At 39.4% G+C, this 13,420-nt stretch overlaps 1 protein-coding gene across 2 annotated transcripts; it reads left to right on the top strand.

The window, feature by feature from the left end:
- The first annotated feature begins 741 nt into the window (after positions 1 to 741).
- Positions 742 to 13,256, top strand: Oga (O-GlcNAcase). Of its 2 annotated transcripts, none has more exons than XM_022851162.2 (14): positions 742 to 2,760; positions 4,472 to 4,523; positions 4,940 to 5,168; positions 5,372 to 5,540; positions 5,620 to 5,774; positions 6,215 to 6,431; positions 6,641 to 6,828; positions 7,061 to 7,163; positions 7,510 to 7,832; positions 8,817 to 9,052; positions 9,356 to 9,531; positions 9,791 to 10,064; positions 10,335 to 10,559; positions 10,974 to 13,256. In XM_022851162.2, the coding sequence occupies exons 1-14, from the start codon at positions 2,700 to 2,702 to the stop codon at positions 11,266 to 11,268; spliced, it is 2,703 nt and encodes a 900-aa protein (XP_022706897.1). In that variant the 5' UTR covers positions 742 to 2,699; the 3' UTR covers positions 11,269 to 13,256. The 2 variants fall into 2 exon arrangements, with proteins under 2 accessions (XP_022706897.1, XP_022706900.1); XM_022851165.2 differs by lacking the exon at positions 742 to 2,760 and adding an exon at positions 3,887 to 3,932.
- Positions 13,257 to 13,420: the final 164 nt, after the last annotated feature.

The following is a 13,420-nucleotide window of genomic DNA, read 5'->3' as shown; positions in this document are numbered from 1 at the left end:
ATAGTTTATCAGTACCACATTTGACAAGTTTAAGATACGGCACAATGTGTTAAGTATGATGATAGAGATTAAATGTATGATAGCAAGTCATTATGGCATAAAATAAAGAATACCCTGCATCACCATTCGCTGTACGACGGACTGGGTCCATAGATCATAGAACTATACGGGCATCTATTGTTTCAGAAATTCTAAAATCTCATTGATAACTGTTCCTGAAGGCTATTGGCGTTAAAATTGTCGAATAAATCTGTATATGTAAATCGTTTTCTTCTCTGCGCGTATTATATTTATGGTGCGGCTAAGGAAATACATTATCCAGTAGTAGTACTAATGGTCACGATAGTGCGACTCATCCTGTAGTTTGAAGACATTATTCAATACCTACTGGACTCATTTTTTGCCATCGACTTACTTCGTCGATTTAAAACGATGCCGTCAACGACCTCATGCTGAGCTGCGTTCCTTTTGTCTTGATACGAGTGTGGGTCATTTATTTACCTAAAACCCAATTATTGACAGACAATCAGAGTTGTTGCCAAGGGTAGTGTCCCTTGTCTACCTCCAACGCAAGTGTTATAACAATTACACAACTATACTAAAATGGAGAGGCATGGTTAATCTTTGAATCTGATCTGAGCCACAATCGAGTCGTAAGTAAACCTCTTTTTCTTAAGTTCAAATGCTAGCTAGGTATATTGAAGGCAATCAAGTGTGTTGAACTTTACAATCTTTTATTTAACATCTCTTATCCCGTAGGCAAGAATGTAACCAACCAAAGATACGTTTGTCGACTAAGTACATACTATTGCTATCCAGATAACATACCGACTTGCCAGACTTTTATCAATAATGGTAAGAAGAGGTGACAACTCCTATGTTAGAGATTTTGGTGGCCCATTAATGAGACGATAGCCTATTAGTGCATTTATCCGCCGGCACCGGCTCGGCGATTTGTTCTCATATCTTCTCTTACTCGTTTTTGTGAAGGTCGTTCTCAGAAAATTCGCGCGCTCTGGATAGCGGACGCCCTATCCCTCGCTAAACAACGGAACTAAACCATCTGAACTTCAGCCGCATATTCCAAGATCGTCTCATTACCAGCCCGGTACCAATAGCGGTTAGTGACGTTCTAATGTTTTGCTGTATCCACAGCCGTCGTCGTCGACAGTGTTGTTGTTGACGCTTGCCTACGTGTTCTTTCTGAATGCGTATATGACGCGAGGTTGTTGTGAGAGAGGTAAAGTGGTCCCTTTATCCGTCCAATAGCAGCTGATTATCTGTCGTTGTTGCGCAGCCCTGGCCGTCCTGCCGGTACCGTTTGGCTGTACCCGTTCGTATTTAATTAGGAATCACATGTACAGCTGTCCTCTCAGCTATTATTTCCCTTGTAGTTACTATTTCTAGTTTAGCTGGTCATGAATTATTACTGAATACAGAGAACACTCGTCGTCGAAAGAACACATTTTTTCCATTTTATATGTGATATTGTAGCAAACTTTTTATTGTAGCGTAATCTGCGGCAGAGTTCTTGTGAAGCAACGCTGCGCTCTCCGACGACGAAAATCGCCTTCGCGAACTTCAGGCTTCGCTACTGCCCAAACGGGTGAATTGTCGTCGATAGCAGAATTGCCTAGCACCTATAGCCGAACAAAGATACTTGGTGCTCTTAATATCCATTAAGCGTCAAGCATAGTTTACTGCCCTAGGATCGTGGTTCTAGTCAAGCGTTTCGCAGTGATTGATGTGCTCGTGAGCTCTCGCAGCACTGCCGAACGGGAAGAAAGATTAAAAAAAAAGGGCCGAGTTGAGCAAGTGAAGGCGTTAAATTCGGGGTATTTAAATTCCTACGGAGAGCACCATAGGCATCCAGATACGAGTCTCGTGGCAAAGTTTGCCTTGATGCAATTTAATTCCACGATCTGTTTCATTGCATTGTTGTAGTGCGCCACTTGCCTGTGTGATATTGTGAATCCGTACGCATTAACAGTGTTATTGCTTCACAAGCAAGCAAACAAGCGACCGAGTGTGTTTTTTTAGAAACCAAAAAGAAATTTTTTGATGACTGATTAAAGCTATAAGCTGAGACACGCGCAACGCGTAAATGAGGCTCGAGTATCTATTTGGTTATTTGCGTACCTGCTGGAGTATAGAGGCAAGGGAAAAAAATCGTGGCGTCTTTTTATGATTATACATAGTTGCAACAGCTTCATCTTTACAGAGCTACAAACCATTTACGATACTACGTCATCTACATTTGGACAAACGAAAGACAAATCAAGACATTGAACAGGAACAAAACGAGGTCAATTAAAAGCGCTGCATGTAGCGCTGTTCTAAGGCGCGGAAACATAGTTATCTCGAAATAGTGTCGTCCTGCCATCCATATTGTATGTTATAGAAGTGAAGTATCGTGGTTTTACCGTTGTCATCAAACCACCTACCACAGGTTCTAACCATAGGCGCCCACATTAAGAGCAATAGCAAAGAAAAATCTAGTGCAAGAAGGCGCAGCAACCCGAAGGGCAAACATTCGCAAATGACATGTGTTGGAACTCTGCTAAGTAGAAAGTAAGGAACGAACCAAAAACAGGTGCCTTTTGTTTTATTAATCTCTGACATTTTGAGACGCTTGATTACATTATTAGTCTAGACAGCTTTGCTGGTCCTACTTGTCAACTGCCATTGATTGCTACGAGATGCCTCAGGAGAATGGTGGATCGGACGCGGACGCCAAATTCATCTGCGGTGTGGTGGAAGGTTAGTGAGTGCTTCAAAGGCTATCTATTATTTAATACTATTGTATTTCCATATGGGTATACCCTCAGACGGACATTTCCTTTACTAGCGAACATTGTGTCTCTGCGTTGTTTGAAGCGATACGGTGACAATAGGTGTACATTGAATATGTCTCGGCTGACAGGAACTTTTTGTTTATGCGAATAGTACAAACGGCAAAAGGTCGGAAGCTAAGCTTTAGAAGTAGAAGCGCTCAGGGATAGCTGCTACTTCATGAAGACAACAGCTAAACAAGCAGAATCCGAAAAATACAAAAACGAACGTTTTTATCAAAGTGGAGGCTTTGATGGCTAACACAGCTATAGTGAACTTCTGAGGCGGATTTCGGAAACCTGTATATTAACTACTACTAAATACATCATGTGTCGAATCGTCAGTTATGTAACCTTTTAAACGAGAATTATTGACTCTGGATTTATTTAATGGCGTGTATGGCTTTCGATGACCAAATCAGAAGCTTGAATTGCACAATTCTTTTAAATACATAGCCAGCTGTTACATTCTGTTGGTAATCTTTCGAACGTGCTTGTTTCGTATCGTCGAGTAAGTTGGCAATAGCATCTTCCATTGCTAGAGATGTTTTGGCCGTGACAAACTGACTGATCACTTTACTTGCCGCAGTGGAATATTTTTTGACGCATTTAAACGTGCAGTAAATTCAGTGAATCATTGAACAAAATTATAGAAAAATTCTAGATATCCATAGAAATCGCATGATCATAAATTCCACTTGAGCCGCAAATGTTGCAGATATATCATTCCAGTAATATCGTATTATATCACAATCAATTTGTAGGCGCAATGAGTTGAGACAACGAAATTGCGATTTGAGCACAGGATGTAATATAAGTATATAAAGCATCATAACAAAGTCGTCGCTGTAGCATTTCTGTGCATCGATCGCGGATTTATTTGTATATACGGTGACCGATAGAAGGGTTATATTTCTAAGCTTTTCTCTCTGTGCTATCAGTGTTATTTGCACTTCCTTCATCAATATCAACGAGCAAATTGTGGCGCTGAAACAGTAGTTCTTTTTTACTGAAAGCCGACTCTCATGACTGACAGCCTACTACGAGGTCCATTTATCAATGGCTTCTTTTACTGACGAACGCAGCTCTAAAAACGCTATGGTACTTGTCAGATAGCATAACATCCCTTGTCTACTTAATCCTAAGCACGATGCGAACTTAAGATGATTTTGCTGTACGTTCTGTGGGCGCGCAAAACTCAGAACAGAAAAGATCCCATAAAACGCTAGTTCAGTAGTTATGATTGAAAAACTAAGCTATGGTGTCTAATAAATATATCATACCTTACTAATAGTATAGCTTAAGTGAGCTTTAGATGTGACAACGAATAACCGAATTATAGGGAATAACTCTTGTTTTTGGGTGGCAAAGTGTCAATAATTGTTTCACGCTTTCGTCAGTTAATGCTAATTAAGGATTTTTGAAGTTTTTTGAGAGAAAGTCAATTTCAAGAGGCTTTTCGCTGCACTGCAAACGACTTGATCCATGAAAATTGAGCTTTTCATTGCCCGCAGATCCCTAACGTTTCGCACAGGTCACCTACTCTATTTTGAAGTTAAATTCTTATTCCTCAATATAGATCTCCCACAAAAGCGTTTAGTTTTAGAGGATTAACACATAGTGCCCTACATTTATTACAGGGTTCTACGGGAGACCATGGACTTCCGAACAAAGAAAGGATTTATTCATCAAGTGCGTCTCAACACTTTCATCATGTTTAAGCTAAAGCTGAATGCGTTCGTCGCATATATACACTGATGACTTATAGCTCACTTAGACTATTACCTATTATCGGTAAAACATTACTGTCAATATCGTATTGATTAGGAACACACTTACAATGTAATTCTTAATGCAGGCAATAATTGTGTTGCGCTAGTCGTAAAGGCGCTAATATTTTGTTAAAAATGCTTTGATTTGCCAAAATTGAAGTTGCAGAAAACGTTACGCATCTATAACTATTTGACGAAATGGGTTAAACTTAACAACGTTTATTAACATTTCAAGAATAGTTTTTTCATGTGTTTTTTTGAATCTTGCACAACTCTTGCAATTTCGCTCAAACCGAAACACGCATGTGTTATTGTTGGCCCGGATTCCCGACTCAGGATGCGATGTTGGCAGCTAAACACGTTTATGTATGCGCCAAAAGATGATGCAAAACATCGTGCGCAGTGGCGAGAACCGTATACAGTCGAAGAGGCCGAGGAGCTACAAGGACTCATAGCGGCCTCAAAAGAAAACGGAATAGATTTCTACTATGCTATTTCGCCAGGCCTAGATATTATCTACAGCAACGCCAAAGAAGTGGCCACGCTTAAGAGAAAACTCGAGCAGGTAATGGCAGCTAATTTTCACTCAAAAATTAGTTTCATTTAATGGTAAGTTATTTCACACTTGATATAGCAAAAAAGAGGGTATTCTGGAATCTGGGAAGCCCATTCTCATGGAAATATTTGAGCTGGGCGTTTACCCTTCTACGTTTTTTGCTTGAATATCATAAACAACAAAAGTTATTTTTGTCTTATTTTATTGTTTAGATTGCATCGTTTGGAGTGACGGCTTTTGCGATTCTTTTCGATGATATAGAACCGGAGATTGGCGCTGCCGATAAGGAAGTGTTTGAGACGTTCGCGCAGGCCCAGGTGGCTATAACGAACGAAATGTACCAGGCGTTAGGTCAACCAAAATTTATCTTCTGCCCTACAGGTTCGTGAGCTAAAAAGTGAATATATATATATATATATAACACATACATATATACACATATATCTGAATTGAATTTCAGAATACTGTGCGTCTCGGGCTGTGCCTAACGTGCAAAACTCCGAGTATTTATCGACAATTGGCCAGAAACTGTTACAAGGCATCGATATAATGTGGACGGGGAACAAAGTGATCTCAAAGAACATCACTCTTAAATCTATTCAGGAACTACAAGACGTAAGTAATTTATCTTTACAGATAGTAGCTGAAGAACATTACTATACACTATTGAGCTTAAGGCAAAATTGCTGAGTTGCCTCGCATACAGGTAATTGCATGTCTGGCCTTCATTTGAAAAAACTAAATAGCTCGTTCAATTATTACGTCGAAAAACACAAAAAGTAACGGTCATTCGAGTTTGTCTGTCAGCGCTGGTCGCCGAGGTCTCTTAAAAAACAGGGCGAAAGAATTGCAACAGTAGCATTCTTGAGGATTAGAGATCAATTTGGCATCTATCCTCACATCCAACGTCAACTGAACTACATATTTACCACGATTGATACCTGAAGATCCTGATTGAGCTGCTAGTAAAATAATTCAAAGGGAAGCTTGCCATAAATCAGTTCCTGAAGTATACGAGCTTGAGTCGGTTATGTCATTGTCTGCTGTTATTCTAGATCCTCCGTCGTTCGCCTTTAATTTGGGACAATCTCCACGCGAACGATTACGACCACAAACGGGTGTTCCTTGGTCCTTATTCAGGTCGCTCAACGCGTCTTATTCCACACCTACGAGGAGTCCTTACAAATCCAAATTGCGAATATGAAGCGAACTTTATCGCTATCCATACTCTTGCTCAATGGAGCCGATGCACGTCGGACGCGTGTAAAAGTGGTATGTGTTACCAAAGCCATAAAGTACGTAAGTTATACCCATAAAAGCGACTAAGATCTTTCTCATCTTCTAAATTCGTCGTTAATATAGTAAATCCACATATTGATTTAGAAAATGGTTACTGTCGATGATGGTGATAAGCGGCAGATTGAGATATTTGATTGTCGATCTGTGTCTTTGACTAATTCGACTGTGTTTCATAATTTCAGTGGATGATAGTTCATCGTGCGAGAGCGTTGATAGCTGTGGTTCAATATCTTGTCCTGGAGGGGCATCATGTTTGGGAAGTACTCGAGGCACCCTTTCCGCGGCTTCACCACTGCCTGTGGATTTTCCCGAGGATGAGGTGCCATCTCGACTACCTGCTCATTCATACCATCCTCGACGAGCTCTGCAGGTAACGATCAGTCGCACTATGATATTGTAACTTTCCTACCATTTTAGTGTAAGCGAAGAGTATTGGTGCATTTATATTTGGGCTAAAGTTTCGTTTCTGTCATCTCTTCTTCCATTTCATTGTTTCTCCGTAACGTGCGTCACACGAAATAAATCCTTAAACTATATATTCTTAAATTCTGACTTTATGAGAACCTGTAATTATGAGAGACCAATTTCTCGGGTTACTCTAGGAAGCTATCCAAGAATGGCTACCTGAGTTCAACAATACAACAAAGAGCGCTTATGGACGGGTGATTAACACAGATACTTTGCTACCTCCAAACACAACCACCGGTTAGTATCTATTAGGAAACATCTCGTTGCATTGTGGCAGCAGAATATATTTCTGCAAATACCGATATATGAAAAAAGTATTTTATAGTTGTTGAGGACCAATTTCTATAGAGGAACCCGAACACCGGAATTTAATTTTTTTATAGTAATGTTGATGATTAGTATTGATGTCATATTGAGTTACCGTTATGGCTATATGGTCTACGTACAAACTACAGTTTCGACAAAGCCCGCTTACAAACGTCAGCTTCTTACCTATTTCATTATTCCCTAAAAACGTTTCTACATTGAAATAGTCAATGGAAACTGCGCTAGTATCTGATCATCCTATTCTATTATCTTTCAGCCTCAACAACAGCAACAAACATAGAAGTTACGAGTTCTGGTGAAGTTCTAGCGCCGCCATTGAGCTCGGAGTTGGTAAGCACCTTAGTGAGTGGATCAGCGACGACGGTATCTGGAACGGGATCATCTGGTGGTGCAAAGCCAGCAATTGCAAGCAACCTTCTCGAACCTATGGACTGTAATCCTACGCCGCCGCGAAGTGTTAGTCCTTCAAGGGTTGATGACGGAACTGTAGAAGACGAGCCAGTTGAAGCTCCAGCGGCGAATGAATTGCCCGTGGGGGTTGATGAGGTCGAAACCAAGGCTGTTGAAGAGGAAATGCAGGTATATAGAAATGGTTCCACTACGAGGGGTGGCTGGTTCATGCGAAATATTATCATCTAAATATCATGTATAAAAAATGCTTTTCATTTTCAATAGCAGCTTAGTATACACTCAAATAGGCGGAAGTAAAATTGTTCTAACAGAGACTTTTCTCCTCTAATTATGACTACATTTCGAGATTTCGACACTAAAGATCCCCTATAAGCCTGAGAATCACGATCTACGGTAAAAATTAATTGTCGCTGTTAGATTGTCCACATGCTGATTTTTTAGCGTTTTAAGGAATTCACCAACGTACACAAAAATTGAAAATTAGGGAAAAGGATTGTGATCACATCTCGCCACTAAAGCATTTCAATTCACTCTGCAAGGAATGGTCTTTTTAAGTATATTTGAGTAAGTATATTACGTGAGTGGTCAACTCGTGCGTAGTTACGATTCTGTTCTGTAGAAAATAAGGTACATATATTTGCCTTGCAATCAATGCTGCATTCACTTCACTCGCACAACCCAATTAAAAAAACAACTGTTCAAACGCATTGCACGAATGACGCAAGCTAAGCGACGACGAATGTTGCGATATAAGTGCAGGATCACGATAGAAGGTAGAGCAATAGACCTCATTAATGATCACGTCAGTGTCTACCCAAAATTTTAACGAAGGAAACTCAACTGGCGTTGAAGTTGATTGTTAATCAATTCACTGTTCCACCTTATTTTGCGTTAACTGAACACGCAGTGGCCTTATGGCGTTATGGGACATTTCAAGCTGTTTTGAGAATTTACTTAAGCAAAATGATTCTGCGTTTGAATATAGCGAAATTTTGTTCAGTGGAGGATGAGACGTTTGTTCTATTTGAGGCACTGGGCGGGCATAATTCACTACATAAAATTTTACCTAAACCATCACAGTGAAGCATGAGTATGGTTTTAGAAACGAGTTCACGAATTAAAACGGCGTCTTTTAACCATTTTTGTTTGCAGACAGAAGAAGTCCCATTACCCCCATCGGCGGCCAATGGATCGGAAGACCCCGGTGAGTCGTCAAAATCTCGAGGCGGTCCAATTGATTCGTCAGAAGTTGGCCTTCTGGTGGATCTATTCTATTTGCCGTTTGAACACGGTCGACAAGGGATAGAGTTCCTGCAGGATTTTGCGTGGCTTAAAGGAAACGCGCACTATGTCGCAACAAAACGCAACGACACCGAACTGGACGAGTGGTAAGACTCTATACATAAACACAATACGCTATGACTTACGAGCATAGTTCAGATCCGACGTTGCTGTTAATAGCGTTTTATTATACACCTTTACAACGTTCACATATATAGGACTTCACCAGAGAATTTGCAGGGATTAGTAGTTTGCAAGTTTAGAAAAAACATGCTGCCTAGATTGAAAATACAGAGTTTTTTGAGATTAAGAATAATAATAATCATTGAAATTAGTAGACTTTAATTCAGGCATCTCATAGTGAAATATTTGCAACCGTATTAACACCTTGCACGCTGATAAAATTGCAGGTACCGTCGGGCTACAAAATTCGATCAGATGACGCAGCGTGTCAATCAACTGTCGGAGAAACTTATGTTTATTCCTAATCGGTCGTTGCTCTATGATCTCAACCCGTACGTTTGGGACATAAAAGGAGTAATCTCTTTAATTAATGCTTACATTAAATGGATCGGCTATTCGAAAGGTAAGAATCAAGTGAGTGAATTTTAGCAACAATAGAATATATTTACAAATTTGCCAGTATACATACGGCCATAATACTAACCGCGTACAGCCCATTTTGTTTCCCATTAGCTCAGAAACATACATACTCGAAGGTAAGCATACATGCACTATGTGGGGCAATGTCTATAAAAGGAGTTATCTACTGTACATATAGGACCTAGTAGTATATGTACATATGTAGGAACATTCTTATCGGTTTCTTTGCGCTTAATATTCAGGTTACGGCAAGCAAGCATTCCTACCTGGTGAACAGGAACCTTGGGTCTTTCGTGGTGGGCTAACAGCAGAACTTCAACGATTGCTTCCGCTCGACACAGTGCATGATCTGTTTCTCTACAAAGCACCAGATACTCCAATTAACAAAACGTACACAATTCGGCCATACCTAGCTTCAGATGAAAGAGCCGTGTACGAAGTCTGTTCTCGAACGTGTATTGATGGCGAAGACGGAACCATGGAATTTGAGGGGTATCCCGACCTTATCGGGGACAAGTAAGCCTCCATGCCTATAGCATCAACTTTTATTGAAAAACTAACTTCCTAACTAAAACTAAAACTAAAAACTAACTAAATTAACCATAATATTAATTGCGGCAACGACCGCAGTGTAGATGGGTCTTCAATTCAATTTCTATGAAATCATCTGCGGGCAAAAAAAACGCAGTGTTTTCCATGTAGAGCGCAAAAAGTTTAAATTACTAGATCCGTATATCTGATATATACGTTTATACTTATCTGTGTCGTAATTTCGAAATATTACAGGACAATTGGGGGCTTTTTGGCCCTTTCAAGTGAGTTTAGCTTTGTTATGGAGGACGAAAACCGAGTCGTAGGATATGCCTTAGCTGCTGTTAATGCAGCAGAGTTCTTTAAGCGTTTAGACATCGCCTGGACTTCCGAGCTCAAAGAGAAGTACCCTTTGCCCACAGTAGAAGCCAGTGAAATAAAAGAAAACGCTGTCAAGGATCAAACCAACCAAATTACCAGGTTAGATTTCCTGATGATGTGTGAAGCGAACGAACTAAGTTATTACGAACTAACAGTATTGAAGTAGATCAGTGACTGGTAGTAATCGGCGGTGGGCCCAGCTTTAGCCTTATTATCTTTGTTAATTAATTTATTTTTTAAAGCTCTATAACACTTTGGGCCTATTACCTGCTGTCTTTTTATTTACTGTGTGTTTATTTCGTTTTGAAGCGATATATAGGTAAAGTAAATGGAGACAGACTATTGTTTGCAAACATAACCTAAAATCAAAAATATCTGTGGGGCAATTGCAAATACATTCATGTTTATATACGAATTCTCTTTCAAATCAGTTATTTTTTTAACTCAGCATAGCGGATGGCTTAACATTTTTTAATCATCCAATTTTTCTTGTGTTTATGGTTAATTTATTAGAGCGGACGAAATTATTAACGGGTTACATTCGCCGTCATCGCCTACGTGGACCACGTACCCCGCCTACCCTTCGCTGCTGGTTATGGCACTGCTTCCGCAGATTGATGACGGATCACTCGCAAAACGTCTGCTAGCCTGTGCGATCGCCGCTTTAAAAGCTAACGGCAGTCACGGCGCTCATGTCAAGCTTAATGCAGCCGACCACAACATGATAAATTTTTACGCGCGACTTGGGTTCCAGGAAATCTGCCGGGAGGATAATGACGAAACGGTCGTTCTTGGTCGAATGTTCTGATCGCTAAGTATGAATAGCTCGAACGCAAGTAAAAAAAGAAGAAACATTTAGCAGAGCTACATTTAAGAACTGACTCCAAATACAATGGTAGATTTTCTGCTCCTTACTGTCTCACCATGTTCCATCCTTGTTTCTTAATGACACGGAGTAGGACAGGCTGACGCAAAATGACACGTAATGCAACTGACTCCCGAGCATGGAGAACCTATCACATTAGCTCGAAATAAGCACGAAGGTGTCAATAACATATTCATATAATCTTCCATCGTGCTGGATGTGGAGTTTAATCGCATTTCAGAAGGTCTCTAATTTAAGCCTCAATTTTCATAAATCGGGTGTTATCTTATTGAGATGAGCAAACAAAATACAATTTAGTGAATTTATTGACGAGAAACATAGCTGCCAGCACTCTCGAATACAAGCTAGTTGACAGTCTTAGATTTCAGTTTAAGCACGCCTTTAGGGTTTACTTTTGGTGGGTAAATGGTCACAGCTATTCTAATAGAAATCATTGTCAGGTTTGAGCCGCATAATTTTTATACTGACACAAAAATCTCGAGTTGCTACAGCGCGAATTTATTCCTTTCAGTGAATATAGTTTGCTTCGGAAAACAATCTTCGAAGTCGTGAAAAGTGCGAAGCACAGTCAAATATATAGTAATTGTTCATCTATTTCTTAAATGTAAACTTAATTTCATCTCGTTAGTCTATTGTCCATTGTTAAGTAGCGTGTTTGGTTGATGCTGGTGTGTTTGTATAAAAACTATGGACTGTTAGCGTGTGTGAATGGTTTAGGCAACTTCAAAGTTTTTCCAAAGTTGTGATTGTCACTACACCACAAATTAAAGCATAGGACGAACTAATTATCGAAGAATAATGCCAGCAAGCGTGTAGGCTTCTTGATAAAATTAGTGATTTATGCAGTTTATATAAATACTTCCAAGAGAATACAGCCTATAGTTTTTTTTTTAGTGACTACATATATATATGTAATATGTCAACCGACTATCCGTTCGGCCCCTTAAAATAAAGGTCCGCACAAGGTTGGTATAAGAAAAATGTACTCTTTTAGATTCGACCTAGTGCTGCATGATCTACATTGCGATTCTATGCCATGTTAGTAAAAACGATCCCGAGATCTTTTGTTTTCAATTATTGTACGTCAGACAGTGTCAAATCAGAAACAGCGCCCTCCAGTAAATACTAAACCTTCAAATCGAAGTATATTCTTCTAAATAGAATAAATTAAACCCTTTTTTGAATATCAATTAAAACTACACAGCCAAATGTGTTACAAATAGATTTTTAATAGGAAGTAACAGGTGGTAGATACGAAGCTAAGATGCAGAGACTGCATCACTGTACATGGCATCCCGATATCTTTAAAATTAGATTAATTTAAAAAAAAATGAAAAGCGTGCAACAAAAAGCTTGTACGGTGCGACACCAAAAAATCTTTTTGAATATGTTTGTTATTACCATTATTGATATTATTAATTGTCCAATCCTCCATATTATTTGTTTGCTTCTCTCTGAGGGATATGTTGTAACGCAACGTGTGTGTAGACTTCATCTGTGAATATTCTGTATGTTCCTGAAAGATGCGAAAGCTCGTTGAGTAGACGAGAACAATGGTACAAATGATGGGACAAAGTGCATTGTTTGCAGTGTAATTAAATGCTAGTACCACCAGCAGAACGGCCAGTGTAAAAATAGACCGTTGCATAAAAGATGATGCATGATTAAATTAATAGCCAAAATAGATATATAATAGCTATAAGTGACGGAACTAAACTATCTTGGGATAGAAAATTGCACTGTAAAGAAATATCCATGTAAACCAATGGTTTGCATTCGTAACCTGGGCACTAAAAGGGCATAACCTCATGTACAAACATCTTGCGATATCGAAGGTCAATAGAAAGTAAATGACTGGGTTAGCATGGAACTAGAAATAAATGTGTGTTTGTAAAGATTTACTGTCTAAATCGGGTCCTTTTTTTGTAGAACTAAAGAATTTGATAAAATGGTTGTTATGGTAACAAATAATGGCACATTCAGGTGTCATTTTTATACGTTTGTAACGCCGATCTTCAATTTACGAAGGACGTATGCATTTAGTAGTATTTACTGTAACTATATTCTTGCGATT

This window comes from Varroa jacobsoni, unplaced genomic scaffold (assembly GCF_002532875.2).
Source record: "Varroa jacobsoni isolate VJ856 unplaced genomic scaffold, vjacob_1.0 contig00117, whole genome shotgun sequence".
Classification (NCBI taxonomy): Eukaryota; Metazoa; Arthropoda; class Arachnida; order Mesostigmata; family Varroidae; genus Varroa; species Varroa jacobsoni.
This window is presented reverse-complemented; position numbering and strand designations above follow the sequence as displayed.